This window comes from Symphalangus syndactylus, chromosome 15, assembly GCF_028878055.3.
Source record: "Symphalangus syndactylus isolate Jambi chromosome 15, NHGRI_mSymSyn1-v2.1_pri, whole genome shotgun sequence".
Lineage (NCBI taxonomy): Eukaryota > Metazoa > Chordata > Mammalia > Primates > Hylobatidae > Symphalangus > Symphalangus syndactylus.
In genome coordinates, this window is record NC_072437.2 from 61,448,526 (window position 1) to 61,476,323 (window position 27,798).

The 27,798-nt window shown below is 34.0% G+C and overlaps 1 protein-coding gene across 6 annotated transcripts in view; it reads left to right on the top strand.

Moving 5' to 3' along the window:
* The window catches only part of DIAPH3 (diaphanous related formin 3), a 507,090-nt gene that overhangs the window by 334,219 nt on the left and 145,073 nt on the right, over positions 1-27,798 (top strand). For 4 of the 6 annotated variants that reach the window (XM_055244170.2, XM_055244171.2, XM_055244172.2 and 1 more), the window contains 2 exons: positions 5,369-5,533; positions 25,527-25,662. In XM_055244170.2, the coding sequence (XP_055100145.2) occupies positions 5,369-5,533; positions 25,527-25,662 (301 nt within the window). Of the gene's footprint in view, positions 1-5,367; positions 5,534-25,526; positions 25,663-27,798 lie in introns of all 6 variants that reach the window. The other 2 variants (XM_063618797.1, XM_063618796.1) reach the window with 1 other exon arrangement.

A 27,798-nucleotide genomic window follows, 5' to 3' on the forward strand; every position in this document is an offset into this window, starting at 1 on the left:
CTGAGGAAGCAGATATCAGACTTCATAAATGGGTTTAACTAGTCAGCTTAGCTTCAAGAATTGGCATATATTATAAATTAGTTTGTGCTCCATAAAATTTAATATTTCCTTAAGAAATACTAGACGGTTACAAAATCAAAATGGAGTTTATTATAGTCACTACTTCTATTGATATTTTCCTAACCTAAATAAATCGATAAATATATATGTGTGTATATACATACACACACACACACACACACATATATAATTAATAGCATGAGGCTTGTGTCCTGTTTAAGGTTTCCTTTGTATTCAATTATCTTTATTATCACTAACTTTGTAGCTTAATCTCTAATGAGTAACTGAAGTAATAAACTTTTTTATTTCCTGAAAGTAATGTTGAGTTGCTTTGCAAACCATTTTGTGAAATTACAGACTGATATCTTTTGTGTTGTAATAAAATATTACTACAATGCATTATTAAAATCCCATATGGACAAATGAATTCTGTATGAAAGATAACTCACTTCTAAAATGAGCTCTTATAAATAGACACTCCTAATATCTTAAACTGAGGTACTTGAAATAAAATGACTATTTTTCCTCTTTCTACCTCTTCTCTCCTGAGATTTAGTGAATCACAAAATTCATATTTGGCTTGTCATAGATTTTATTGTATATGCTTTCAGCTTAATTGTGAACTAGTTGAGTTTTAGTCTCTGTCGGGAAATATCATAAAAATATACTCCAGCAACAATCAATTCAGGCTAACGTGTTTGTTTCCTTTTGTATCTTGCCACCCATCCACTTTCTTATTTCATTAGGGAGGATGCCTTTATCACCATACTGAGTAAGGCTTTTTTTTTTCCTTTTTCTTTTAAGTAAAGGTGAAATCTGTATTCATCAAAAAATTTTTTGTACTACCTTCTCGTATGACAAAGGATGCTTTTTAAAATAAATATATTATTGCAGTTATATGTTTCATCATTCTTAGCTTTTTTCTTAATTTTATCATGTTAAAATGTTCATATGTGACAGTTTGTTAATAACTAAGTACTGTTAATTGAACTACTTATTATTGTTCCCTATAGATATAAAGCAGTTCAGAAAAGATTTTGCTTGCATGTAGCTTCTGGTAGTACACTATGAGTGCACTAATTATGAAGCTCAGGTTTATAGAACCAAGATGAATTCCTCAGCTTGGAGTAAAGGTTGTAGAATCTTGCTTAGCAGACGATCTCAGGACATATCTATACTTGTATTTATATGACACAAGAAACTGAATGATGTCGGCTTCTTGAAAGGTATGCGGCTCATAAAAAGCAACCGGCAGGAAATCAGAAACAGGAAGGATGATGCTTTGTTGGAAACAATTTTTCATTCTGAGTACAATTATACTCCATGGACAAGAAAGCCACTACATCCTGTCGCTAAATATCACAACCTAGAAGCCTCTAATGAACTGATTAGCATTCATGTATCTCTTGGAAGTCAGATATATGAACAGTTGGTGCACTTTGCTATTGACAAAGCTTATAATCATAAATATTCTTTGCTGAGATTAGATTGCACTCGTTTGCTTTTCATCTTAGTTAGACATACTAGTTTCAAAGTAATTAAATTCATTCATTGCGAGTCTTTGTTTACATTAATTAGGACTGACAAGTCAGATTTTGCATATTAAATGCATTTATACAGATCTTATTAAAATGGCAAATTGTGAGCTTCTTAGATGTTAAAAAATTGAAGAATTTGGAAGCTAAAATGCACAATGAATAAAATATACCTAAAGTTTGTTATTAACCACTTAAACTTTGTTCACGTTTTTCATTGAAATGCTTATTCATCTAGGTACATATCAAATGTTTGGTTCATTCACCAATTCTGGAAGAATATGTGTGTTTTTAAATTTGTTAACGATGTATCTTACAAGTACGTACTTAAATAATTATAGTTTAGTGAACTGTTAAATCAATTAATTGAATTGTTTTAAATTATTAAGATACAATTGTATTGTAACGTGAAATTTTACTAATAGCACTTGATGACAGTGTATTGTATTTTTATTCTTTCTGTTTATGCTTACTCTTTAAATATACTGCTTAATATTAAAAAATGGAATTTAGTGCATCCTTTAAAAAGCATGCACTATTATTTCAAATATCATTGGCGTTTTAGTAATAATTATTACCTCCCACTTGCTAAGTCTAGTCAGAGCCTTAATTAGAGTTGAATATTTCCACAGTAACTACTTGCTTGAAAAATGTGAAACCAAATTCAATGTATATCAGTATTGTTACATGCAAGCTATTATGTGTGAGGTGTACGTACTTACTAAATTTTTATCGGTGAGAAAATTAAGAATATGCCAGGATTTGTGTCATGTAGTGCTTGTTCCTTTCTCATGATCTTTAAATTCTGTGATATGTCTTATTTTAAGGAGAATAACAAATAGAATTTGGAGCATTGCACTTGAAATTCTTCTTGCATGAGCACTTGCCTTTCTATTTTCTTCCTACTCCCTCTCCTGAGTCTTTCAGAAAAACTTATTTTGCTAGACATTTATATATTTCTGTATTTATTACAACTTATGTGACAAGTTACTTGACTCCTTTCCATGTTATATTCTTTAAATTTGTTCATTGAAATCCCACTTTATTTTCACACTTTTTTGTGTGTTATTCTATATAGCAATGCTTTAGAAACTTCTGAAATCACTGGGTAGATGCTAAAGCCAGCCCAGTAAATTCATTGAGAGAAAGATTTACTTATATCTATATTCTACACTGCATAATGTACAGCATTTTTCAGATAAAGGAATTTAGTATGTTGAACTTTGAACTGTGGCAACTAGGAGGTAAAAGAGAAGATTGGAATGGATGAAACATAAACTTGTATAATACATGGCCCAGTTGTAAGAGTGGGAAGTGGGGCAATTGGGTGATTTATTGTAGCAGATTTTTCTTCTCTTGAATTAGTCTTCTCACTTCCTTCTCCTTTTCTTCTGTTCTTTCTTTCTTGCCTGTCTTTCACTTAATTCCTTCTTAGCAAACTTTTAAAACTAGCATTAAATGTGCTGCTCTTAATTCTCTCTGAGTCCCCAAATTTATAATAATCTTTTCATTTTCTGAAGTCTTATACTTACAAGGGAGTACTACCCAATGGACAGCTCACTGCTCTTTAACAGTCAAGCCTCTGTTGTTTTAGTCAATCCCACTTTTTAGCCAAGACTTTAACTACCTAACCTCTGTCACTCTACGTAATATCAATTTTTTTTTTTCTACATCATACTTATTACTATGTTGAAAATCTGATTCATTTATTTATTATCTGTCTCCATACTCTAAAATGTTTCATGACAGCAGGGACTTTGCCTGACTTGTTAGCTACTGTTTTTCCTAGTGCCTGGAATACGGTGGAACTCAGTGAACACTTACTGAATGGCTTGGTGGATCCTGTGTACTTAAGAAAGTCTATGAAATATATTAGACACATAGAACTGAATGATGCTGATCCTTATAAAGTATGTTAATGGAAGTTATGGGCATACTCAGTGACAGAACTGTAATAATGGCAGTGTGACCTAAGAATAAATGTGGAATATATTTGTGGTAGGTGGTTTGGTAATGAGCAATACTGGCATACCAGGAGTAGAATTCCAAGTCGTAGTTGACCAACACTTAATACTTGAGGTTCAATGCATGTAAACACAGATCTGGTTGTTATCTACCTCTCAAATGGGAAGATGACAGTGATTCTAGTAGAAATTCATGAGAATTTGGCCTTAGTGTTGGTAAAGGAAAACAAAATAGATTTCCCAAAACATCAAGTAATTGGGCTTATATCAATATTTTCCTAATGAATTTTATGAAATGTTTATTTTGTTGAGTATCTCACGTATTTTTCCAAAGCTCTTGACAAATACAGAAGTTGGAGTTTAACAGTTTGCACAAGGACAGCTAACTACGTTTGTATTTTCTTTTAGGTGATGATGATGGTGATGGTGATGAAGAATTAGAATTCTTTCATATGCTAGTCTACATTTACTCTCTACCTGGCAGTAGTGCTGTCTCTTTTTTCCTTGGTCTTTCATTATTTTTCTCAAAGTAAAGGGCCTGCATCAGTTTCCTTATTTCATTCTCTACTGATGTAAGTTCTGGCCAGAAGAACCATATCTTTTTGAAATTGTGGGCCAAAAAAAATTTTAGATATAAAAATCCCATTTTTAGCTTCTTTCTCTTGGCCTGCCTGAATACTGGTTTTTGTTTTAAATTTTGCTACTGGCTAGTCAAAGTCAGTAAAAGGACTTCAGAAATTTAACTATGTTCCATTTCTTTAAATGTTAATTTAAAGGAGCCATAGGCAATTATGAGTGATGGTCTAAAAGAATCATTTTTTCTGGATGTGGTATAGTGATGTTATATCTGACTGCATTAGCAATTTGCCACACAAGAAAGAAAATTTCATTGTTTATTTAGAAAATGTTTTCTAATGTCAGTGGCTGTCACATTCACATTAAATTCATCTTCTTAATTTCAGTGTGTTTTGAACTATATGGTCATGAGTGAGAGAAGAACATTTCTGTATGTGTGTGTCTGTGTGTGTAATCATAATTTTTAATACTCTAACGCATAAAGGAAATTATATACCAGTTTTCTAAGAGAGGTTAGAACACTAATTTGCTTCGATAATGGAAGAAGTTTTTCAGTTTAACTCTTAAAATTTTATTTTGTTTGCTTTTAGAAACTTAAAGTTTAAAATAAGTGAGGGATGATAATAACAAGTATTTTTGTGTGCTACTAAATGCCCACTTTTCTGAGAACTTTGCATGTGTTAACTCATTTAGTCCTCCCAATAGCCCTGTGAGTTGGTGATATTATTGTTCCCATTTTACAGATGAGGAAATTGAAGCACAGAGACATGAAGGCACTTGCCCACAGGCACACTACTACCAAGTATAGGAGCTAAAAATTGATCCCAAGTTGTCCAATTTAACTGTTGTGTTTAATGCTTGTACTGTTGATTTCCATATCATCGCAATTACTCAGCTGCAACTACTGAACTATAATTTTAAATAATATTGTATGATCTGCATATTATATTATTATAGTAAGTTGGAAGAAAAATTGTTTAAACTTGTTAAAGAGAGATATTAAATATATAAATCTTTTCTAATGATTTCCCAATGTTAATTGGAAATTGAATTTAAGATTTTGTTGCTATGCAGTATAGACTGACTTTAAGAATGGTCAACTATTAGAAGAAATTTTAGAATTTTGGAAATGTAGTAATGGTGGCTATTAGACTAAAACATTGGATTTACAGAGCTCCCCCTGCCCCCAAAGCATTACTTTGTAAATTTCAGAATACCTTAACTATAGTATACAGATTTGTTATCAGTGCAAAAGAACAATATGAGACACTTTCGAAGTTACATGAAAACATGGAAAAGTTATACCAGAGTATAACGGAATACTATGCCATTGATGTGAAGAAGGTGTCTGTGGAAGACTTTCTTACTGACCTGAATAACTTCAGAACCACATTCATGGTATGGTAAAAAAAAAATTGTTTTTTAAAAAGTTTTTTTATTTATACTCTCTTATCTATTATCTCATTACATCATTCTACTCTTGTTGCTGTAGGAAAACCAATCTTTTCTGATTTTGAAAGTTAGCTATAAAATTTTAGATTTAAAAGTCTATTGAAAAATATATGGTTTGTTCTCCTTTTGGCCTTTCCAACATTAAGCTGTAATCAGACATTTTGACTGAAAAAGTGACAAATTCTGAAGTTCTTCATAAAGACTCCCTTGCTGGCTGATTACAGAGCACTTCTGTAATAAGTTTTTGGCTATGAATTTGTTTCTTTATACTTCAAGATGAATTTGTATTTTTGTGATATAATTTTACCAAATTCCATGCAGCTTTTATAAGGCTTTTTTTCCTTAATGCATTGTACAATAAGCTACACGCAATTTGCCTTTGAATAGGTTTTACATTCGTAGAGTTTCCTTTAGGATACTTTAATAGGGAGGTCAGGTCTTTGATGTGGAATCCTTTCATTTAGGCATTAAAAATATCTTTTCAAAAATATTAGCTGATTAGGAGGGGGGAAGAAAAGAACTACACACATATTAAAGTGAGAAGGCATTGTTGCCTCCCTAGGGAAACTGGTGTTATATTTCTACAATGAAAAATTGTTATTCTTAATAGATGGGTAAGTCATTTCTGTATTTTAGCAATTGTTTGTGGCGATTAAAAAGTTTTGAGGTGTGAAGAAAAAGAAGGTTGAATTTAAAGAACTGGTTATTTTTAATCTCAGGAAAACTTTATTGCTGAGGTTGTTGGACTTGGTTATAATTATTTAGTTAGGATTAGATCCTTTTAATAAAAACACTATTTTAAAGGAAAACTAGTTTACAGGAAATATACATTTGGTCACAGTTCTAATTTCTCCACAAATTCAAAGCAATTCTGTAAATTATTTTTCATTGTCAGAAATGAATTTGGTGAATAAATATATTTTTGATATACCTGTATGTGTCACATACTTTGCAATATATTATTTTAAATTTTGTAATGTTTTGTGAAGCAATATGGCTTAGTGGAAATAGTAAAGACTTTGCAGTCTGAGCGAGCTAGATTTGAATTTCATACGAGTTATGTGTCTGAAGACTTATTTAACCTTGAGCCTCAGTTTCCACATTGGTTTTAAAAAAGTAATGTGAATTCCTTCCCCATAAAAATGTTTTAAGTATTAAATGAGGCAATATATATTTAATGTTTATCATAGCTCCTGGCACATGGTAGTTGCTCAATAAATTATTATGCAGTAAAAGGTTAATTCAGCAGGCTTGGGGTGCTCAAAACCTTCATATTCCAAAGAACACTGGCCCGTGACTGGCTACTAAGAGACCTAGAAATACTCTGCCTGATAAGGGCGTTTTATATACCTGGGGCCTTGGGCCAACCTATATGGATATGCTAACGATGTGATTTATGGTGAACACCTGTTTTGTTTACCTGGGGCCCTGGGCCACACTGTCTCCATTTGACCTCTTACTGAGCTGGAGATAGAATAGCTAAGATTAGTCTTCCAGGCAGTCTATGCTTAAGTGACTGACTCTCAATAAAATCTTTGACACCAAGGCTTACAGAAGCTTCCCAGGTTTGCAATACTCTGTACATGTTGTCACGTATTGTTTCGGGGATGTTGAAGCATTGTCTGTTGGACTCCACTGAGAGAGGGCAATGGGAAACTTGGATCTGGTTTCTCCTGAAGTCTGCCCTTTGCACATTTTTCCTTTTAATAGTGTTGTAATAAACCATCACAGTGAATATAATGGCTTTTCTGAGTTCTATGAGCCTTTCCAGCAAATTATCAAACATGAGGGTGTCTTGGGGACCTCTGATACAATTATGTATCAAGTGTAAAATGAATATATGAAGTAATAATACCCTTATATTCTGAGTATTTTCTATAAGCCAGGCATTCTTCTGAGTGCCTTACATACAGTATGTCAGACAAGCCACACAGTTCTTCTATGGCAGATAAAGAAGCTGAGGCACAGAGAAAGAACATATCCAGCTCAGTGTTATACTGCTATAAAATGGTCGAACTAGAATTTAAACCTGTAAAGCCTTCTTTAAGGGCCCTAACTCTTAAACGTTATGTCATGCTGCCTCTTGTATTCCACAGTTTGTGTTCCATTTCACAAATTAGAATACTGACGTTTGGAAGGTTTCCAAATGAGATCAGTGCCATATTGTTTGTAAGTGATCCAGTTGGGATTTGAATCCAGATCCCAACTATGTAAAGTATACATATTTTAGATCAATTATTTACAAACCAAATTATTGTTCTGAAAAATGACCACTTTTTCTTTTTTTCTATTGGGAGAGGGGTTAGGTTTCAAGCTAGTCCTGTTTGACACAGCAATAGCAGTTATGCATATAATAGAGGTTAATAGATCTAAAAGGATTAGAGGGTTTTGGCATTCTATGGGTAACTTGGCATTTCATGTGGGCAAATGGGCAGAGAGAGAAAGTGTTTGAATGGGAAAAGGGTTCCAAAAAGTGGGTAACAGAGTGACAGCTCTACTTTGTTTCAGAGTTCTCATGGGTCCTAGAAGTCACTACCACCACACACACATTCATGTGTACACTGCACTAAATTAAAATTGTTAACACTAAATATAAAAATGTATTAAATCTAAACAATAGTATGTAGAAGACATTGTATTTAGGAGAAAAATAAGCATGAAGGCTGGGAGGGAAGTAATTGTAACCAGGTTGTGAGATTTTATACAGGTACTTTTTTCTCTTCTATTTTTCTTTTTTTTTGGGGGGTAAATATGGTTATATTGTTTAAATTTTAGACAAAATATCTCTCTTTGAAGTCCGGAGTGGTAATATTGGCAAAAACTCCCGACAAATGTCTCGTTTTGTCAGGGTCTTCTGATCTCTTAGGTTGCTCTTTAATTCCTTATCATTCAACTTTGAAAACCAGGTTAATGTGAATGAGTCACTATGGAAATATTAGATCTGTAGCTAAAGAAAGATGTAGAGTTTTATTTGTTGAAGATCTTGTTCTGGAAATCCGCGTTAATAGGCAAAAATTTTCTTCTTAAAAAGTACTGTTAAAATGTTTCCATTGTTTATTCATCCACTGGCATTTAGGTGTACTTCTGGTCATGAATGAGCTTTTATCATAAAGTGAAGCCTAATTTTTGTATTACATATCGGGGGTTGGAACCACTGTCTTCACTCCATACCTACTCCCCACACTGGCAGTTTTCCATGGAATGTTTTCTCTCGAGTTCAGACCACTGTACTTACTGTTTCCTATGTTTGGAGCACTTTCTCCATACTCTGCCTGGCTAAATTATCGTACTCATCCCTCTAATCTCTGTTCAGACATTTCTTCCTTTAGTAAGATCTGTGTCTGTCATATTTATCTTTCTCTAGTGCAATTCATGGCATATAATAGATAAATTTGTTGAGTAACAGATGATCAATGGGTGATTTAATAGCTAACATATATAGAGCTAACCATGCGTCTGGAGCTATATTTACTCATTTAATCCTTATAGTAGCGACCAGATGTGGTATGTGTACTATTATTATTCCCATTTTTCAGATGAGGAAACAGGTACAGAGAGATCCTGACTTGCCTATCATTACATAGCTGCCAAGGAACTAAGATTCTTCCCAGGCTGTCTGGCTCCACGGTCTATACCATATGTGGCTGACCTGTGTTAACATCTATTAAATGCATAACTGCTATTGCTGTGTCAAACGGGACTAGCTTGAAGCCTAACCCCTCTCCCAATAGAAGAAAAGACAAAGTGGCATTTTTTTTGGAACAATCATTTGGTTTGTAAATAATTGATCTAAAATATGTATAGTTTAAGATTGTCTTGGGATTTAAACTTAAGTAGTTAAAGGCTGGGTTTAAAAGCTTTTTGCTATACCTTTGACTAACTCATACAGTCTCTCCTCATGACTAATCTGTGTAGATAGGATCTCATGACTAATTTGTATAGATACAGCCCTTCGGGTTCATTTTTTTGTTTGCTCTGTGAGAGCCTTTTTACAATAGCTAAAGAAGGAACATCTGCTCCAGACTGCTGCCTCAAGCCCTGTAGACCAAGGGGGAAAAGTTTCAAAATCTTGAAGCTTCTCTGAGGAACAGCTGTTTATTTTGACAGCAGTTTAACTCACTTCTCTTCTGCTTGAGAATTCTCAACTGGGAATTAGTTTTTTTTTAAACAATCTACTATAGATAATGTGCTCATTGGGAATGGTTCTATTTCGAACTACTGATCAATTTCCCAAGAAATAGGGAGTAAGTTTGCATTGTAATTTTGTTTAGCTTTATTTTTGTTACCATGATCAACAGAACAAAACCAAAACAACTGCCATGGTTTGAATAGTTGCTTCTTACTAGATCCAGTGCCCAGTGCTTTGCATGGAGTGTCCCACCTCATCTTTACAGTGTTTTTTTTGAGGTCCAGAATGTGACAGGTGAGATAACTGCAGGTTAGAGAAGCTCCATGTCTTTGCAGAGAAGCTTCAGAGTTGGTAGGGCTAAGACTGAATGGAAGCCTGCCTGACTCCAAGGCCTGTTCCTTAACAGCTTCAGGTACATTGTTGCTCAGAGAGTTTGCAAGAAAAGCCAAGGTTTTAATTTTTAAGAGTGTTTTTGATAACTTACTAGAGAGAATCAGCACAGGGCATACTTTATTTTCATACTCCTTGGGTATAATAATTGTCTATTTACATTGATGGGTTCATGATAGAAGAATGTTTTCAGATCTGCTTCTATTTCAAAACATGAAATGTGTTCCTTTAAAATTAGAGGACTATTAATGTAAAGCCTGGTTGCTGGGATGAAGGATAAGGTGAAGGGTAGAAGGTCAGCATCTTTCTGTAATAGATTTTTACTTACTGTAAGACTTGAGTGTAGATAAAAGTTCAGATTGGAGGTACTAGGTGGAAATATCTGACCTCATACTATATGCTGAGTAAATCGGTGGCATATCGGGCATCAAGCTTTATACCAAGTGAATTTCATACCTTTATTCATGTAGTGCTGTATAGCAGTAATCATTGTTTTCTATTTGTGACTGGTTTTGGATTCATTGCATGCTATTAACCAGTCTATTTGTTATTAGCAAATGATATCATGCTTCTACAGGATGAATTGAGCTCATGGAATTTTTGTTGGATCTTGTGAGCAACCTCATCCTCCTTAATCTACCCAACAGCTGTAGCGTGTTCATGTTTGTCCTTTGAGTTTAAACCTAATTTTTCTGCCTTTCATTGGTCACTGTGGCTTTGAAGCATGATGTATGTACTGTTCCCACTTTCCATTCATGTGAGAGGATTTTGATCTAATTGCTTTTTCTCACATAACCCAGACTACATGGTCTCTTCTTTAATGCTCTGTTATCCAGGTGATGCTTCTCCTAATTGGTACGGGTGGAAGCCCATACTAATTAATCCATTAGCCCAACTTTACTGAAAGTTCTTTTACTATTCTCTTTCTTTATCCAAAATTATTAGCACAGTACAACACTCTTACCTCCTTAAGCAAATTTCATCTGACATCTTATTTGTTTTGCTTAACATCCCAAAGAAATTCTTCCTAATGCTTTCATCCTCTTCACACCCGTTTGTTACAGAACTCCTTACAGGTAACCTATTTCAAAAGAATTTTTCTACCAAATTATACTTATTAAAAATGTGTCATTTTTCTGTTTTAGTTAGACATATGTAGCTGTTATGTGGACTCTCTGAGTTTGCAGTATCACCTATTCTCATATAGAATACATTTTTATTTCTGTGGCTTATTTTTGAGCACATGAACATTTCCTGATGGGATTTTAAAGTACTGAAAAAGGCCACTACACTTCTTTCTTAATCATAGTTTCTAAGACCTTGAATATCTGGAAACCCCACTTTGAGGTTAAGATTTAGAGGGCAACAAATCCCTGCCTTAAAAAGGATTATTACTGCACACAAAAAGTGGAGAAGCATTATATTGGTGTTCTCTTTTTGTATATGGGTATAGACATATGTGCCAAACTTTGTAGTTATTATTTTCTAGTTCATAAAATCCAGTCTCTTTCTCCCATAACTTAATTTCCTATATATAACTCCCATCTGAATTGCCTGTGATGACAATCAAAGAGAGACATGGTTATTCCTGATTTCTTCAAATCTTAAGTGATTGATGAAACCTGCCTATGATGGGACTCAGCCAATTCATTTGTTATTAATAGTGATGTTTTGCTGTTTGCCGTTCTAGTGGGAAGACAGCAGTAGTTGAGATGCAAGTTCTGGCATCCAAGCATCTTGGAGTTGAGTCCCATCTCTGTAGATTATTAGTGATACGAGTATAGGCAAATTACTTAACCTTACTGAGCCTCAGTTTTCTGATAATAACAGCATGCATCTCTTAGGGATGTTACTTTTTGAAGATCAAATTACATAACATACGTATACCCTCAAAACAAGTTAGCCATGTACAAATAATAGAAGTACAGTAATTTTACATTTTCAATCTCATTATAATAGGATTGATATTGTATTTTATCCTTTTTTATTTTTATGCTCCCGTATAGAATACTGTGAAATAAATAAATAGCTACCTGTTTCACATGTATAGCTCTGGCTTTAGAGTATTTCTACAATTTTGGTAAATTTATGTTTCATCTAGATAAAGATTTGTCATTCGTGCTGTTTGCCGACTTTAAGTCAATTTTTGGTTTATAAAATTGAAATCTATGTTGTGAGCAAATATAAAATCAATTATAATTCAGTTAATCTTGCTGCATCTGTTGATCAAATATAATTTATTATTCTACTGAATTCTCAGACTAAAGTAGTGAAGTGCCAAACAAAAATGAAATCATCCAGCCAGAGGGTATTTTTAGTGTAAAATTGTTTGTGATAAGGAGGACAGCCAGAACAAAACTCATTTTGCCAAATCATTTAGATTACACAAATTTGATCCTTGTCAACTCTAAATGCCATTTGTGCTGACTACTATGTGGACCAACTAGATCATCAAAAGGAATGTCAAAGCACTAAGCATTTCCTGTGTGCTCCTAAATCTTGTAGATTGACTCATTATATGTGTTAGAGGAAGGAAAATCATGTACAAGTCCTATGGTCGAGTGTTGAGCCAGCTTGTGCAATTATAATAGGAAGCATCTTCTATCCTTGCTTAATTTGGTGGGCTTACAACTTGAAAATTGTGTTTGGAGTCTTTTCACATAAGACTTATGTCTTCATTAGCACATTTGTTATTCTGAGATCAAACTTGGAGCTATAATGCTCCAAACCTAGAACAAAATAAATATGCTAACTATAAGACTGTTTTTCTTATTATCCTTTAGTATCTGTTTATTTAAGGAATTAGATCAATTTCAGGTGCTGAATATTTTGAGTTTGCAACTTTGAAAAATAATTTAATTCTGATAGGTTTTCCTAGTCTTTACTCTTTAAGTTCTTCACAATAAAAACAGACCTTTACTAATTGGCTTACTTTTCTTTCTTTCTTGGTAAGATTTATTCTTACTATGCATTGCTAAATGGGATAATAACTGGATTTGACTGCCAGGTTCTGTAGGAGTAAATGACTGCTAATTTTTATTTCTTTTCCACATTTTAAGTATTTTGTTTGTTCCCTGAAATAATGTAGCAAAAGGTAATGCCTAGATTATTCTAATATGGTAGTAAGAATAAAAATAGATTGATAATGTAGGGAAAAGAAATCAACTTAATAACTAATACATAATAATAAGATATATTAACTCATGTAATTAAAAAGGTGACATTAACCTAGAATACCACAAACAAAAATGAATAAAATGGTATGTTCTTTGTACATCAGATGCAGTGGCCTTTTCTAGATTATTCTCATACACTCTCACATAGAGACAAGAGGAGAGGGAGAGATAGAAGGAGAGGGTGCATGTTAAGGCTCTTTTTTATGTTACATTTTAAACATAATTAGGTTCATATGGCCGGGCCTGGTGTCTCACGCCTGTAATCCCAGCACTTTGGGAGGCCGAGTGGGTGGATCACGAGGTCAGGAGATCAAGACCATCCTGGACAACATGGTGAAACCCTGTCTCTACTAAAATACAAAAAAAAAAAAATTAGCCAGGTATGGTGGCATGCGCCTGTAGTCCCAGCTACTCTGGAGGCTGAGGCAGGGGAATTGCTTGAACCCAGGAGGCGGAGGTTGCAGTGAGCCGAGATCGCACCACTGCACTCTAGCCTGGCCACAGAGCGAGACTCCATCTGACAAAAAAAAAAGATAAATAAATTAGGTTCATATGAGACTAGTGGGACTTTAGTTGGATGTTTCCCTTGAATATGTGTTTAGCAGCAACTCAAAAAACTGCTGCCTTATCAGCAAGCCTACCTTTAAGCACACTGTGGCTGCCATCTTGTATATAGCTACCTGTGCTTGTATTTAGCCTCGTAATTGGGAGATAAAAATAATATTTTTATTGTATATCGCTTCTGAACAAAAGGGAAGAGAACACACAATGGGAAATCAAGATTATACTCTGGGGAAAACTTTATTGCAAACATCTTTTACTTTATTAAAGAAATGTGAATAGGTTGAAGTATCTCATTTACTTGAAAATTTTGCGAAGTGTGGAAGGAATTGGAAAGAAACTCAGAGCAAAGTTAAGAAGGGCCAGTAATGTTACATCCCTGATGGGTTAATAAGTAATTTGTTGTTTTACCTGAGACCGATTTCACAATAAATAGCAACTTAAGCTGAAACAGTTTAATAATCAGCACCTGCACATCCTTTGGGATATTCTAGTTTGTTCCTCAAAGGATAGTTTCCCATTTTCATAAGTTTCACGGTCATAAAAAGTTCAACTAATAGCAATGCATATTGAAGGTTAAGATGATGAATTGTTTGTGCCAGAGCACAGTATATCATGTTCTCCTATTTTCATTGATAGCAGTTTTTTAATTGGATTTGGTAATACTAGAAAAATTATTTTGATTAATTTTACTGTCATTCTAGATTTCTTTCTAAAACATCTATCATGTAATTATTACAATAAACTTATTTTCCACAAAGTAGCTATAATTTATTGTTTGTTTTTGGCACTTGGCGAAAATTTTTACATTTTTACATTTAGTTACCAAAGAAAATAATTTTAATGGAAAACTGAAAGGTAGATCACAAAATTTCTATATTCTTACAGACTTTGGTGACTAGTATTAATTTTTTAAATTTTTTTTCCTGTTCCACTACAGGAATATGTATGAGAATACAGAAATGTATTTTTAAGGATTTTTTCCAAATTAAAATATTTTCCACTTATTCCTAAAGCTAAAGTCGGCAGGAGCTTCTAGAAAGTAGTAATTAAGTATGGTGAAGCATTGCCTTTTCTTAAGGTTAAATAACCCTAAGCAAGGTGTTTAGTGGGAATGTGTGAGACCTGCATGTGCTTGTTTACTTTGAGAAAATTAGTGTTGTTGTCATAGTACCTAAAAGTCACTCCCCTGGAAAACATGGAGATTTAAGTTAGGTTTGTCTAATCTAATCTCATTTTAGGGACTTGAGACAAAATTGAATACTTAGGAAAAAGTAAAGACTTTTGAGTTTAGTGAAACCTGTGCTAAAGAGATCCCTGACTTGTATAGCTTGAGTATCCATTAATGCTGAATGAAATAGAACTCAGAACAAGAAGACATTCATAAGCTTTTCGACTTTTTTTCAAATAATTAAATCTCCTAGTTTTCTATGTCACAAAAATATACAGGATATTATAATATGTTGAAAAATGTTGAGTTGGGTAGGTGAATCTATTTAAATGGGCTAAGACTCAAATAGAGATAAAGTACGATCAAAAAGTCAGAATCTATGGCAGCCTACTTGTATTTAATGCTATCATTTTTATATTTTGTTTTATTAAAATTTTATTTTATAACATAAAATGAGACTGATATACCTGTCAAGTAAAGGCCTATTTGGAATATAGGCTGTTTATAATGCTTTTTTTGGAAGGAGGGGAAAATGCACATTGATATTTTAAATTGTACTTTTAGGGAAAAATAGAAAACAAATGTTAATTGTATTATTGGGCAGTGTTCTAAGTTAATTTTTTAGGAATGTCTAATTTCAAGTGAAAGTAGTACTTTCGTGGAGAAAACACAGGAAAGCTAACTCTTTTTTTCCAGAATGAAATCTCATAATGAACATTCAATTTAGAATATTAAAAACAATGTGCATATATATGTAAATTAAATCTTTAGAGGTATAATAGCTAGACTTGAGGTTGAGAACTACATCTTGCCTTCCATATTTAATTCGCCAGTATAGCTTCCCTGCCACGTGATGCAGCTTGTATTGGGTGCATCCATTTTACTCCTGATCAACTCAGTGTACCATCGTATTCCAACATCTCTGAATAGGAAGCATTCATATTCTTATAGGAACTATGAAAATTGGCACTCCCCCATATGTTTGATGGAAGCATATATAATTGATACAAGCCAGAAAATGTTTTTTTCTTGAATTGTTGCTGGATAAATGTGTTTGAGGCATTTCATTAATGATATTGTAATAATAAAAATATTCTTAAAATATCCTTACATTGCAGGTACTATTTTGTCCATGTTACAGTAGAGGAAACTGAGACCTAGTCACACAGCTATTTAGTGCTAGGTGGTTATTTAAACCAAACAATATAATTTCAATTTCTACCCTCTTATCATTATACTGTCTTTATAATATGCAGCAATAAGCTCAGATCAATTTTTTTTTTTACAACTTCTAAAAGTGGTGAAATGTCGTACTTAATGTATTCTTGAAGGCATTCTTGATCTTCAGTTCCATGATATTTTTTGAGTGCTTGTTCAGGACTCATTTGATATGGCTGTCCAATGACCCCTTTTTTGTTTGTTTATAACCTTTGGATCATGAAACACACATGTATAAAGTATCCCCCAAAATACATACTGTATAAGAACTGCTACATTATATGAACGTTTTTTAGAAATAAGATATCTGTGTTGTTCAACCCTATAAAACAATATACTTTTTAGGACTTTGCTTATCACAATACGATTTACTAGGGACTCTTAAAAATCCATCCCGCCGAAATACAACAAACTGTTTTAAAAACATGGCTGTCCTGTGAGAAAATTAGGGAAATCTCCAAGGCAAAAGTGGTTAAAGAGAAAGAATGAAGTTGAAACCTGAACAATAAGCACAGGTGAGCAAAGGGGAAAGCTAGGCTTGCCCTGGGAATGAAAACCAAGACTACAACTTGGTGAATACAATGAATAAAATGTTTACAATAAGCCTGTGACAAAAGCAAATTAAAGTTATTCAGGTTAGAAATGATCCCTGGCTATTTACAGAAGCAGATTCAAATCTGCCAGAGGACAGTTACAATTTAGGTCCTCAAGATTCTCACAAATTAAGTTCAATTAAGTAAGAACACTCAATCCTAACCACCAAACACACAAAGAAACAAGGGATTGTGTGGTGAAATGATCAGAAAAAGATAGTACATATAGGCCTGCAAGACCCCAGATATTTAGTAACGATAAATGAAATATTTAAGGAAATAGAACATGAAATTTTTAAAAAGAGAAAAAGAAAGCAACAAGAGAACACTAAAAATGAGCAATTTTGAAAAAAACAAATAGAATGTATGGAAATGGAAGTGTGATGGTTGAAATTAAACATTCAATGGATTAAAGAGCAGGTAGTGCTCACTTAAGGAAAGAAATGGTGAATTGCACAATACATCTAAATTGTCCAGAATGCAAACCAGGTGGACAGTATAATTAGAAATGTAAAATACTTCTTAAGAAACATGGAGAACAGGATGAGAAGGCTTACCGCTTGTATAATTAAAGTCCCAAAAGAGTAGATTCAAAAAGAATGAAAGACAATATTCAAAATGGTGGCTTAGAATTTTCCAGATCAGGAATCCATAGAATAGGAAATACAACTTATACAAAGCCAGATAAATAAAATGAGACTCACTTCAAATAAATAATGAAGCTGCAGAACACTAAAGACAAAAAAAAAAAATGCAGCCAGAGAGAAAAGATATGACCCCCAAAGCAACAATTAGATACAGATTACTTATCTGCAGAAATGGAAGGCTGAAGAGAGTGAGATCTTTAAGTGATGCACAAACATAAATGTTCTTCTAATTTGGGGTATCCAGCAAAAGATCTTTATAGAACACAGGTGGAATTATCTACTGTTTTTAGATAAATAGAAAACAAAAGTGTTTTTCATCAGCATCCTTATGTTAAAAGATTATTTTAAGAGATTGGCAAACTTTTTCTTAAATAGCCAGATAGTAAATATTTCAGGTTTGCAGGCAATACGGTCTCTGTTGCAACTCTTGTGTAACAGTGCAAAAGCAGCCATACCCAATATGTAAATAAACAGCTGTGGCTATGTACCAGTAAAACTTTGTTTACAAAATACATGGTCAATCTAAGGATTGTAGTTTGCTAGCCTCTGCTCTAAAGGTTGTGTTTAAAGAAGCAACAAGAAAAAAAATATTGAGAGACAAGAAGCCATAGCAACTATGAAAACAAATGTAAAGAAAGTACACAATAAAACAATGTTATATAAATTTATAAATTGAGTGAGAGAGATTTAGAATTTGGGTTTTCTTTATTTTAGTCAAGGGAGAAAGGGAAATACAGATATTAATTAATTTTAGGTCTTGTTAAGTTGCTAATTTGTGAATAAAAATACAAGGATAACCAGTGAAAGGATAGAAATATCAAGTATAAATTCTAAACTGTAGTGAGAGAACTAGACTAAGAAAGACACACCAAAAAAAAATCAGGAAAAATAAAAATAAACGCATAGCTAAAGCTAGACAAATAGATGGAAACAAACATTTTATAAATCACAATAAATTTTTTAAAGGACTGTAATATTGTATAAAAATAAAATCTAGTTTTATGCTCTTTATAAGAGACCTCCCTGTAACCTATGGATATAGAAATGTTCGAAGTAACAGGACAGTTAATGAAATACAAGGCAACTATTAATCAAAAGAAAGAGGGAAACTATGTTAATAGGTACAATTGACTCAAGACATTAATTACTTCACGACAACAAAAAGCTTAATTCACCTGAGATACAACAATTTAAAAATGGCATGTGCCTAATAACATAGCCCCAAAATGACATTGTAAAAATTAATAAACTATATCGATAAGTTGACAGATTTAGGATTATGTTAGGATATTTCAACAAAGTTCTCTAACTTACTGATAAGCAGAAAAATATCATTAAAGACAAGCGTTAAACAATTAACAGACTTGGCCGGGCGCGGTGGCTCACGCTTGTAATCCCAGCACTTTGGGAGGCCGAGGCGGGCGGATCACGAGGTCAGGAGATCGAGACCACGGTGAAACCCCGTCTCTACTAAAAATACAAAAAAATTAGCCGGGCGTGGTGGCGGGCGCCTGTAGTCCCAGCTACTTGGAGAGGCTGAGGCAGGAGAATGGCGTGAACCCGGGAGGCGGAGCTTGCAGTGAGCCGAGATTGCGCCACTGCACTCCAGCCTGGGTGACAGAGCGAGACTCCATCTCAAAAAAAATAAATAAATAAATAAACAATTAACAGACTTGATTAGTGTATATAGAATTCAAACTCAATAATTAAACAATACACATTTTTTCATGCACAAGTTGAACTTATATAAAATTGATTTATGTATAAAATTGATTTATATATAAAATATATAAAATTCATGCACAAGTTGAACTTAATTAAATTGGTTACGTACTAGAGACCATGAAATCTCAATACATTTTTCAGTGTCAGTTTTATTTGTTTATTGATCTCAATGACATGAAATTAGAAATAAAATTAAAAGGATGAAATTTTAAAACCTCTAGTTTGAAAATTCTAAAAACAAATGTAAAAAGTCATATGTCAAAGATGAAATCATAGAAAACAATTATACCTGAACAATATTGAAAATACCCCACATTAGACTTTGCTGGATGCAATAAAAATGGTATAAATTTATACCATATGTGCTTAAGAGAATAAGTCAAATGTTTCTACATATATAAAAGATAAATATTTGAGGTTATGGATATTCCAATTACCCTGATTTGATCTTTACACATTATATAAATGTATCAGATTATCATATGTACCCCCAAAATATGTACATGTATTATGTATCAATAAAATAACTTTTATCAGAAAGACTTAAAAGCATCTGACTTCAGAAATTTAAAAAGGATTCATATGATCCTAGAGAAACCAGAAGGAGGGATATGAAAGATTAAATGAAAGAAAAAGTGACATAAACTTAAAAGGCAAAAATGAGGTTATTCTGAAAAGACAAGTTAATTAGATATATTGCTAAAAAGATTAATCAAGAAAAAGAGAAGATAAATAATATTGAGGATATAAAAAGGAACATAACTAAAGATACAGAAAATAGTAAAAAGAGAAGAGCTTTCTGTAAAAATTTGTAGGATAGTATTGGAGAAAGTAAATGAAATGGATAAGTTCCTAGAAAAAAATAACGTATTGAAATTACTTTAAAAGAAATAGAAAGCATGAATAGTTCTATAACTAATTTTTATTTTAATGACTTTTCATCTTCAAAATAAATACTTGGCCTAGAAGTTTTTCAGATACATTTTACCAAATTTTAATGAAATGATTATCTCAAACAAATGGAATACAAAAATGTATTTTATGACTAAATATTCAAAAAGATAAATCCTTCCTGTCCAAATTGAGTTTATCCCAGAAGTGAAAGTATGGCTTAATATTAGAATATCCATAAATATAATTCACTATATTGAGCCTAATGGGAAAAAAAATTGTGAAATTTCTCTCAGTCAAGTCAGAAGATCCTATTCAGATTTCAAAACAAGAACCATGAACTAATTTAGCCCTCTACCCGACTCCAAAGTAGGAAAGGAGTCAAAGGAAACCCTTTAACCTAATACTTAGAATCTACCTCCTAGTCAGTATAGTAAGATAAGACAAGTAGGAGTTGAAAATGTAAAGATTGAAAAGGGAGAAAATCAAGCTGTCATTATAGCACTCTATGAATAGCAAAAACAAATCCTATAGGAAAACTATAAGAAATAATAAGAAAAATTATCAGTAGTATATATAAAAATTACATTTTTTAGGCTGGGTGCGGTGGCTTATCCCTGTAATCCCAGCACATTGGGAGGCTAAGGTGAGAGGATCACTTGAACCCAGGATTTCAAGACCAGCTTAGACAACATTATCAAGACCCCCATCTCTACAAAAGGTAAAAATTACATTTTTATATGTTATAAAACAATAGAAATCATTGTTTTTAAAGAAGACACCATTTACAATAGCAAAAGAAATGTAAAGTATAGAGAGTAAATCTAACAAAAATGTTCAAGACCTGAATGGAGAAAATGATTTTTTTTTCTAAAGCCTTTTTTAAAGATCCAAGTTAATAAAAAGCCACATGCTGTTCAGATAGAAGACTCAAAATTGTGAAGGTATCAATTAAAAATCCTTGTAGTCCTTTTCAACGAAACTTAACAAGTCTATTCTAAAATACAGATGGAAGAGCAAAGGCCCAAGGATGTAGAAGGCATTCCTAAGTAAGAAAAATAAGATGTAAGCCATAATAATTAAAATAGAGTATTATTCTTAGAGACATGGCCATATGATCAAATGGACTAAAACAGCCATAAAATAAATCAACACACATGTGCTAATTGAAATCCAAAAGAAGTGACTTTGCATATTATTGGAGAAAGGATGGGCAAAAGTGAATTGGATCTCCACCTCATACTGTTCAAAAATGTTGATTCCAACAATGAATGAATGGATTTTTAAAATGTGATTTATATACACAATGTAATACTATTCAGCCTTAAATGAAAACATGGAAATTCTGTCACTTGCAACAACATGGATGAAACCAGAAGACATTATATTAAGTGAAATAACCATTCACTGAGAGACAAATACCATAATATGATCTCACATGTGGTATATAAAAAAGTCAAACTTATAGAAATGGAGAATAGAATGGTGGTTATCATTCTACTTGGAGGGTAAGGGAGTTGCACCAAACTCTGTCTGGCAAGTAACACTCAAAGAATTTCTTTAGGCAAAGTGTAGCTGAAAGTAGTTGGTGGCAGTGCAGTTTATTTGCCAGTTGACTAAATATAAAACAAGGTCAAGAAAAGATGATGTTTTTAAAAAATCAATGTCTTATAGCCAATTGTCTTTATATCTGGCTAGCCCTTAACTTTTCTTTCTTAATTCAAATTTAGGATGGAAGTCACTAAGAGGCAGTCATATCCAGAAAAATGTTGTTCTCATGTAATTATTCAGTTTTTCTGTTTTAAGCTACTTTTACTTCTTAACATTTAGAATAAAAGAAAATCTCAAATTACTGTTTGAACTGGGATATTAGTCTCAGACTCAACACCTGTTTCTGTGCTCTCTATTGGTATTTTTTCAGCTAAAATTCTTCTCCTAATAGTTATAATATCAGGATATGGTATGTTTTAAATGAAGTAGGCTTTTAAATGAAAATCAATAGTGCATTTTTCATAAAACAAAATAGGTTTAAGAACTTCTTTAGACCTTATTTCTAAGTGTAAACATTGTTTTTATAGGTCTTGGAAAAGTAATTTTGACTTTTTATTACCCATGGGAATGCTAAAAGGGTGTGGCAATTATATCTGATAGCAGATGGCCTATTATGTACTCACATTTAAATGTATTCAGTCATTAGAGTAGAAAATTCACATCAGAAAATGTTATACCTTAATTAGACTCATAGATAAGCTACATGATATATTATTTATTTATTATAGGTTCATCTTGTTCATTTCTCTCAAGCAAGAAATACAATTTTGATTCCTGAATATTTGCTTATCCTTTCTCTATCACAACCTATCTTCTTACCCCATCTCCCTTATAGATACATACATGCGTATACATGCACACACACATACAGATATACACACTTGTCTTTGAACCTATGATTATCTTCTCCTGCTTTTCTTATGTTGAATTTTTTTTTTTTTTTTTTTTTTTTTGAGACAGAGTCTTGCTCTGTTGCCAGGCTGGAGTGCAGTGGTGTGATCTCGGCTCACTGAAACCTCCGCCTCCTGCCTCCCAGGTTCAAGTGATTCTCCTGTTTCAGCCTCCTAGTAGCTAGGACTACAGGTGTGTGCCACCATGCCCAGCTAATTTTTATATTTTTAGTAGAGATGGGGTTTCACCATGTTGGCCAGGATGGTCTCAATCTCCTGACCTCATGATCCACCCACCTTGGCCTCCCAAAGTGCTGGGATTACAGGCATGAGCCACTGCGCCCAGCCTTTTATGTTGATTTTTATTACAACTTTTGTCTCATAGCTGCCTCTTAATATACGTGACCATAATATGAAGCAATATGGTGCAAAACCGCTGACTGTAGCTAGCTTTCAAATCTTGCGACTTACTGCCTCTTACTACTTTTATTACAGTAAACAAGTACTTAACCACTCTGGGCCAGATTAGAGAATGCAGAATCCAATTTGAGAATTAAAGGGATTGCACATTAAAGCATCTAGTATTGCAGCTGGTATTTTATAGCTTAGCAATAATAACTAGCGTTTATATATGTCAAGAACTGTGAAGAGTTTGAGAGTTTACCTACTAACAGGCTAACAAGTTAACTTGACACCATTTCATGGATGTGGGGTCAGAGACAAAGAATCCTTTCCTACTCACACAATAGCAATAGCCAGATTAAACTTTTTTTTTTTTTTAGGTTTCTGAGCCCGTACTCCCACAGGGCTATATGAAAGGGGCAGGTGACACTTATATCCACAGTGGTTTGTGTCATTGGAGGGAAATCCTGAATTTAGGGAATACAGTCTTTTATAATAGGTAGTAAGACTGTCCAGCCTTTGCTCCAGTTTATCATTCTGGGCAGTAACAAACCCCTTAGCTTAGGAGGGAGATACTACCTCTATCTTCTGTTCATTATGCAAATATCTTTGAAAAGATAGTTCGAAACAAAAGTACTTAGTTGGTGCTTGTATCTCAGTGTACGTAGTTTTGCACTTGCTTGAAAATCTCTAGTCATTTTCCAGAACCCTTAAAAGAAAATCCAACCTCTCTATCTTGGCCTAGAAGACCCTGAGGGATCAGGCCTCAGCATACCTCCCTGACCTCATCTTATACCTTTATACTGGCCTTCTGTCTCCTAAACCCAATAGCAACCTTTGCATTAGCACTTCCCTCTGCCTAATGTGTTCTAGATCATCACTTACCTAGCTCCTTGACATTCAAGATTCAGCTTGAATCAAGTCAGAGTGAGACCTCATCTACCTACCTAATGTAAAGTAACCCCTCAGGAATGCTATCACAGCACTCTTATTTTGTTGTTGTTATTTATTGTTTATTTCTGCCTCCTGCTGCACCCTACCATATAGAATGTAAACTTGTTTTAGCGTGCTCTCTTACGTACTCTTCCTTCTCTCCTCTCCACCTTCCTTTCCTCTCTTTTTTTTCTCCCCTACTTTACAACAATACTATTTAGTAGTCTCTGAGTAAGTATTAGTTGGATGGATGGATGGATGGATGCATGCATGGGTTACTGTCCTCTCTACTCTATGCTTTTTGTTTCTTTTTGTTGTTGGTCAAAAATATTAAACTTTATTATTTGATTTTTAATGAAGAACTTGTACTAACTCTAGGGTTAAAATAAAGATACCACAGTAAAGAAATAAAAGCCTTCCCCTGAAACAACATAAGCCACCTACTTGTTATAGTTTAATTACACACTTTTCTGTTTAATACCAGTGGTGATAAATGTCCAATGTGTTAACCTGTTTGGTTTCATTGGTGTTTAATATAATGTTACTCTCTTTGTTGGCACTTAAAAATCCCATGTTTACCTGCTAATTCCCCTTAATGCCACATGAGAGGTATTTCTTGATGTGTATAACACTTAAGAAATTAAACAAATAATCACATATCTTCTTATGATTAGCATGTTATTATTAGTTTTGATCAATAGCCAGAGGACCTGCCTTTGAAATGACAAACATTTCTTTTTTTTTTTTTGAGATGGAGTCTTGCTCTGTCGCCCAGGCTGGAGTGCAGTGGCATGATCTCGGCTCACTGCAAGCTCTGCCTCCTGGGTTCACACCATTCTCCTTCCTCAGCCTCCCGAGTAGCTGGGATTACAGGCGCCCCCCACCACACCCAGCTAATTTTTGTATTTTTAGTAGAGATGGAGTTGCACCGTGTTAGCCAGGATGGTCTCGATCTCCTCACCTCATGATCCGCCTGCCTCGGCCTCCCAAAGTGCTGGGATTACAGGCATGAGCCACCGTGCCTGGCCAAGAAACATTTCTTTAGTTACCTTTACAATATTTCTCTCTATATGAGAAAAATTCATATATGATTGTAATAAAAAGTAGCCACTACAAGATTTCACTTCTTATGTCTTTAATTTGATAATTTTTCTTGTACATGATAATTTGCTTTGCAAAGAAGATATGGAAAACCCTAATTCAGTTGCTAGACACTTTTGGAAATGTATATGGGAAAACAGTTTCGATTTGTGAATTAGTTTTTTTTATTTTCAGTTTCTGTCTCCCATATCCCTTTTAGTTGATTAATTCCATCAAGATGTAGATGTTTTAAAGATGCAGGTTTTTGCAGTGAGCCGAGATTGCGCCACTGCACTCCAGCCTGGGCGACAGAGCGAGACTCCGTCTCAAAAAAAAAAAAAAAAAAAAAAAAAAAAAAGATGCAGGTTTAAGTTTAATAACAGTCGTATTTATAGATACATAACATATTTAACAAGGGTTTCTGTGCATACCTTTTAGAAGACTGTGTTACTAACATAACTCACCATTATCTAAAAGATAATCATGTTTCTACCTTAAGTATATTTTCAAATAGATAATTTTCCATTTTGTGGGGTGAATCACTGGTTAAAATTGATCACTTTTCAAAATTTTTTGTAATAGCAAGCAATAAAGGAGAATATCAAAAAAAGAGAAGCAGAGGAAAAAGAAAAACGTGCCAGAATAGCTAAAGAATTAGCAGAGCGAGAAAGACTCGAACGCCAACAAAAGAAAAAGCGTTTATTAGAAATGAAGACTGGTGAGTACTATCAAATTTGTTATTTATTCTATGTATACTTAAGATTTATACTGGCTGCTTTATTAGTATACTAATGAACTTAGTGAAAAAGGAAAATACAATCACTTGTTTCTGTAATTAAACCATAGAACAATTCTTTCTTTATGGTCTTCTCTCCCTTCCATTTACTAACAAGTAGTGTAGTGTCTTCATTCTGATGTTGGTCATAGATGATTTGGTCCTCTGTTATGCTGTTTTGGTTCCAGCGTATTCACATTTCTTTAATTACTACCTCAATAATCAATCTTTAATAATGTATGTCAGTTAATAAAGTAACTATCAGAAATGGACTGTGGAAAATTCTATAGGACATGTAACCTGGTTTCTTCAACAAAATATCCCAAGGGAGGGAAAAAAAAGTGATGGCGGATAAACATTGTTTAAAGGAAAGAGACTTAAGTGACATATCAGCCAATTGCAATGTATGGAATTTATGTGTATTCCAATCTGTGGTCCCAGCTACTCTGGAGGTTGAGGTGGGAGGATAGCCTGAGCCTGGAAGGTTGAGGCTGCAGTATGCCTTGATCTTGACACTGCACTCCAGCCTGGGAGGCAGAGTGAGATTTTGTTTCAAAAAACCAACAAAAGGAAAAAAGCAGTCTGAACATTTTGGATACTTTTTTTTTTCTTGTAAACATGACAAAATTGTTGTCAATATGTTTCAAAGTATCTTTTAGAGACTGGTACTGAAATTTTACAGAAACATATGTATATATGTATTTCAAGAAGCTAAAAGATACCACTTATTTAGAAGCAAAAGAATTATGTAAAATGTAGTTATATTTTCATTCCCTGAAAAATTTGGCTTTTCTACTTCCAAGCCAGTAAGGATTGAACAAGGCTTTAATTAAAATCCATCCACTTCACTGCTAAATCACCACAGTTTACAATTCAGGGTTGCAAATTCACCTAAGGTTTCCCCAGGAATAGACAGAGATGCCTACTTTGCCTTCTTTACTTTCACTTTACAAGTATATTTTTATGCTTACTAAAGCGAACCGAGTACCTTAATGTATTGCACTTGTTTCTTCCTGGGAAGAAAAATCATCTAAGCACAATTTCTTGTTTATATTTGAAATTCAGGGAATATTCTCAGAATTATTTTTAAGTATGAATGAAAATGGAGATCAGAAAGATTTAGTATTTATTTTTAAGATACGCTTCTGGAAAGAATTTTAAATTAATATATTACTTCCTAATTTACAGAAGATTCTGGTGTTTGGTGTTTGAACGTTAGCTTTTTTTTTTTTTTTTTTTGAGATGGAGTTTCGCTCTTCTTGCCCAGGCTGGAGTGCAATGGCGCGATCTGGGCTCACTGCAACTTCCGCCTCCTGGGTTCAAGGGATTCTCCTGCCTCAGCCTCCCGAGTGGCTTGGATTACAGGGGCCTGCCACCATGCCCGGCTAATTTTGTGTTTTTAGTAGAGACAGAATTTCGCCGTGTTGGCCAGGCTGGTCTTTAACTCCTGACCTCAGGTGATCCACCCACCTCAGCCTCCCAAAGTGCTGGGATTACAGGCGTGAGCCACTGCTCCCAGACTGAACATTAGCTCTTTTAGCGTTGGCTATAGTTATCTAGATAAGTTGCTAGATGGCAGATTGGATGTATTGCTTGTGGGTTTTGCCCAGGGTCTGATCACACAGAGTGTCTCAGTAATTCTCTCTTATACCAATTTGAAAGATTGAAACTTGATAGGGCAAAGAAATTCTAATAAAACTTCCAATGTAATGTCAGTAATGTTTTAATTTAAATTTGTGTCTCCCTAAGGAAGCTTTCACTTTTAAGAATAAGTTTATTTCTCAAATTTATTTACATTGTATTCTTTGGGAGGCCGAGGCGGGCGGATCACGAGGTCAGGAGATCGAGACCATCCTGGCTAACACGGTGAAACCCTGTCTCTACTAAAAATACAAAAAATTAGCCGGGCGTGTTGGCGGGCGCCTGTAGTCCCAGCTCCTCGGGAGGCTGAGGCAGGAGAATGGCCTGAACCCGGGAGGCGGAGCTTGCAGTGAGCCGAGATCGCGCCACTGCACTCCAGCCTGGGTGACACAGCAAGACTCCGTCTCAAAAAAAAAATAAATAAATAAATAAAATAAA